The following is a 4,496-nucleotide window of genomic DNA, read 5'->3' on the forward strand; positions in this document are numbered from 1 at the left end:
ATTGCTGTCTTTCCCATAAGGTGACCATTACAGTGCTCTTTGGAACATCCTGGGGATCGAATGGTGATAGAAAAAAACAAGTTCTTGCTGTTCCTTTCCTCGTTACTCTTATCAATTGCTACCTCCTCTTGGTGTGAGGGTGTTGACCATTTCTAGACTTCAGTGAATGCTCCAAATCCCCTTTTCTTACCACCATGTCGAGAGAGAGGGATATCTCTGTCCAATCCACCTCAGGTCTGCTTAGCACACAGCCTATCTGATGCATGGTTATTGTGATAGTTAATCTGACCCTTAATTAACTTAATTGAGTCTGTTAATAGCACTTACTGTTAATAAACATGTTTCTGGACTCAATTTGATTACCTACCTTTTATTACTGACTGGGGCCCTGTTTCTCTTGGTTCACCAAGTGGTGATAGATATCAGAGGTTAAACAGTTAGACAGAGTCGAGACATACACTTTTTAGGTCACAGTTTTATTTAAACTTGCACATCACAAAACTCTGCACTTCTTTTGACTTACTCTTCTTTAAAAACATTTTAAAATTCTGATTCAAATTACTCAGATATGTTCTGACACACCTCTGGGACAAATGGGACTTGAATCTGAACCTTCTGGATGAGGTGAGGATACTAGCACTGGAACGTAAGTCCTTTAAAATAATGATTGAAAATGTATAATTAACTTGTTCATGCACGTTATGACATCTCAGGATCAAGTGGGACTTGAACCCAGATACTCTGATCCAGATAAAAACTGAAAGAATTGCAGATGCTGTAAATCAGAAACAAAAACAGAAGTTGCTGGAAAAGCTCAGCAGGGCTGGCAGCGTCTGGGAAGAGAATTAAAGATAACGCTTTCTGAGGAAGGGTCACCAGACCTGAAAGGTTAACTCGGATTTCTCTTCAGAGATGCTGTCAGACCTAAGCTTTTCTAGCCACTTGTTTTTGACTCTGGTCCAGAGGTAGGGACACGACCACAGCATCACAAAAGCCTTCAAAGATCCCATTATAGAACAACCTCGGTTATCTTAATGTCAATTATCCGAATTCCAGATTATCCAAACAAGATCTCAAGGTCCCATAAAAACGTTATCCATTATCTGAACAATCAGTTATCTGAACAAAATACTCCTCACCCGTCTCATTCGGATAATCAAAGTTGTTCTGTATACAATTAACTGACTCATTTCTAACAAATTTCTAATTTGTTTTATTACTTTTAACTCCTTGGTATTTCACATTTAATTCTGTTAATAGGATGCTAATAAGTAAGGTCCCTCTCAACCCTTGTTAGTGCCAGTAAAAATTGCTAGTTAAAAGGCATGGAATAATCAAGGACAGTCAACATGGATGTGAGAAGGAATGTCATATCTAATTACTGTGAATGAATTTTCTGAGGATATAACAAGGAGGGTTAACATGGTTAGCAAACAGGGGGAAAGTGAGGACTGCAGATGCTGGAGATCAGAGTTGAAGAGTGTGCTGCTGGAATGGTTAGTAAACAAACATACATATGAATTAGGAGGAAACAGAAATTGCTGGGAAAACTCAATAAGTCTGGCAGCATCTGTGAAGAGAAAGAGAGTTAATGTTTTGGGTGCCGTGACCCTTCTCCAGCATCTGCCAATTGTTTCTGTTTTTGTGAATTAGGAGTACGTTTCTCAGTCCCTGGAACCTGCTTTTCAGTACTATCCTAGCTGATTTGACTATGGCTCAATCCCATATTTATACATACCCCTAAAACCTCTGATTCTGTCCATTGTTAAGAATCTAACACTACCTTAAAGACATTCTCTCTGGGGAAGAGACTTTCACAGACTCATGATCCTCAGAAAAATAAAAATCTCATCTTCATCTCAGATGGAAGACTAATTTTTGAACGGTGTTCCCTGGCTCTAGTCTCTCCATGAAATATCCTTGCAACATCCACATTCCAGTCCCCCTCAGGACCTCTTTTAAAAAAAAATCACCTCTTTTCTAAACTCCAGCAGATACAGTTCAGTCTGTCCAGCCTTTCCTCATAAAATAACCCTCTCCATGCCAGGAAACAGGTGAGTGGTACTTCTCAGAACAGTAACACATTTGTAACCCTTCTGAAATGAGACTAAAACTGTAAGTACGACTACTGATGTGGTTTCATCAATCCCTTTACAACTGTAGCAAACCATCCCTACTTGACATTCTATTCTCCTTGCAATAAGTAATAACCTTCCGTTTGCCTTCCTAATCACTTGCTGCTTTGGCAACTGAAGTTTTGAAATTATTGTACCAGGGTAGCCAACAGCTCTGTTCCTTAGTTTTGCAATCTCTCCCCATTTAACTAATGCTGTTTTTCTATTCTTGTCAGTGGACAAGGTCACATTTTTCTACAATTACATTTCACCTGCTACATTTTTTTGCCCATTCACCTTTTGCCAATTCCTCATGCACTCTAGACAAGGGGTTCAATAATCCATTAGAGATTTCTCAGTAAGTACATTTCACAAGTGGTGAAAGTGTGCAGCTCACAAAGAGTGTGAGTGGTTGAAAAGCATTTAAGGGGAAGGTCTCACAGAAGAGAAAGGAAGGAATATTAAGATATGCTGATGAAAAATGAAGAGGAGGTAGGTTGGAGGCTTATGTGCAGCATAAGCACTGGCATTGAACAACTAAGCCAACTGGCCTGGCCATGCACTGCAGAGTCAACAGAGACAGATTTATTTGTTTCCCATCTACCTGGCGTGGTAGAAAACACGTGCAGCTTAGAGCAAATGTACATCACAGCTTTTCTGGATGATTTCAGTGCAAATGGACCCTCTCTGGTCAAAGAGCATCAGTCCACTGGAAACAATGTCCACTTCTACAAACAGAATATGATTCAGTCCAAGATGGGATTACCAGCAGCAACAACAGCAGAATCTAACTGCTGTGAACTCGCTGGTGTGTCTGTAGGCTGGATGACTGAGTGAATCCCTTCCCACACAGAGGGCAGGTGAACGGCCTCTCTCCAGTGTGAACTCGCTGATGTGTCTGCAGGTGAGATGCCCGAGTGAATCCCTTCTCACACACAGAGCAGATGAATGGCCTCTCCCCAGTGTGAACTCGTTGGTGTGTCAGCAGGTTGGAGGATTTTCTGAACCTCTTGGCACAGTGAGAGCAGCTGAACGGTCTCTCCTCGGTGTGGATGCGCTGGTGGACCATCAGCTCCTGAGAGCTTTTGAAGCCATTCCCACAGTTATCACATTTGAAAGGTCTGTCATTCGTGTGACTGAAATGGTGTCGCAGTAGACTGGAGGACTGAGTGAATCCCTTGCCACACACGGAGCAGGTGAACGGCCGTTCCCCAGTGTGGACTCGCTGGTGCTTCCTCAGGGTAGATGAATCACTAAATCCATTCCCACACTCAGAGCAGGAGAACGGCTTCTCTCCGGTGTGGACTCGCTGGTGTAACAGTAAGTGGGACGACTGAGTGAATCGCTTCCCACACACAGTGCAGGTGAACGGCCTCTCCCCATTGTGAACACGTCGGTGGGTTTCCAGCTCGGATGGTGATCGGAATCCTTTCCCACAGTCTCCACATTTCCAAGGTTTCTCCATGGCGCAATGCCCTAGTGCAGGTGGACAGTTTGAGTTTTGCCCAGACACACATGTACCGTGTCTCCCAGTGTGAATGGTTCCTTTCCACAGGGTGGGTAATTAGTTAAAGGTCCTTCCCCAAGCAGTGCTCTGGAACACTTTATCTTGGACTTGTCAGTGCTTTTCCAGGCTCTCTGCCATTTGGAATGCTTTCACTGCAGTCAGAACAAATAAACATTCTTTTCCCGATATTTAAAGACCGAAGATATTCTGGTCCTGATGAATTGAGTGACCTGATCAGATTTTGATGTCAGATTTGCTTCAAGTTTCCTGTCTTCAAGTCGTCCCTTCTATTACCCTGTAAAAAGAGTTTACAGAAAGCATCGTGAGCACAGGACAGAAATTCAGAACAGAAAATACTAGTTTGCGTCAAACAAGTTCTCCTCTTGTTGCACCAGAGCTGTAAATCCTCCATTCTTCTCTGGGAAATAAAAATTTGTTGTAAAGTCCCTGCATTATTCCCCCGGTTCTACTGTGGGTCTGTCAGTTTGTTTTATTCTTTCACTGGATGAGGGGTTGCCAAACTCTAAAAGCCCTTGCATGACCTCATAGATGGAGGAACAAAATCAACAGGAGCTTTCAAAATGGGATTGGACAGGTACTTGATGAATCCTGGGTTACAGGGAAAGAGTTGGGGAGTGGGATTGCAAGTTCAAATTGGGCTAATTGGCTCCATTCTGTGCTATATCGTCTTAAGATTCTGTATGGACAGGTGATTTAACACAGGGAGTGGTGCAACTAGGGAGAGTTCTGGCACAGGGACGAAGTTGTGTCACGTCCTTCCTGCCTTCTCTCCACTTACCCAACCCCATCCCCATCCCCTTCCCCCAACCCCATCCTGTTCCCCCATCCCCCAAACCCCCCAATCCCCATCCCCC

General features: G+C 43.2%; 1 protein-coding gene across 2 annotated transcripts in view; it reads right to left on the minus strand.

Annotated features, from left to right (window-relative positions):
* Positions 1-457: 457 nt before the first annotated feature.
* Positions 458-4,496, minus strand: part of LOC122561972 (zinc finger protein 239-like) — a 4,633-nt gene continuing 594 nt past the window's right edge. For both annotated transcript variants that reach the window (XM_043714315.1, XM_043714317.1), the window contains exon 2: positions 458-3,916. In XM_043714315.1, coding sequence (XP_043570250.1) covers positions 2,902-3,579 — 678 coding nt within the window. In that variant the 5' untranslated portion in view covers positions 3,580-3,916 and the 3' untranslated portion in view covers positions 458-2,901. The remainder of the gene's footprint in view (positions 3,917-4,496) is intronic.

The sequence above is a fragment of the Chiloscyllium plagiosum genome, chromosome 24, assembly GCF_004010195.1.
Source record: "Chiloscyllium plagiosum isolate BGI_BamShark_2017 chromosome 24, ASM401019v2, whole genome shotgun sequence".
Classification (NCBI taxonomy): domain Eukaryota; kingdom Metazoa; phylum Chordata; class Chondrichthyes; order Orectolobiformes; family Hemiscylliidae; genus Chiloscyllium; species Chiloscyllium plagiosum.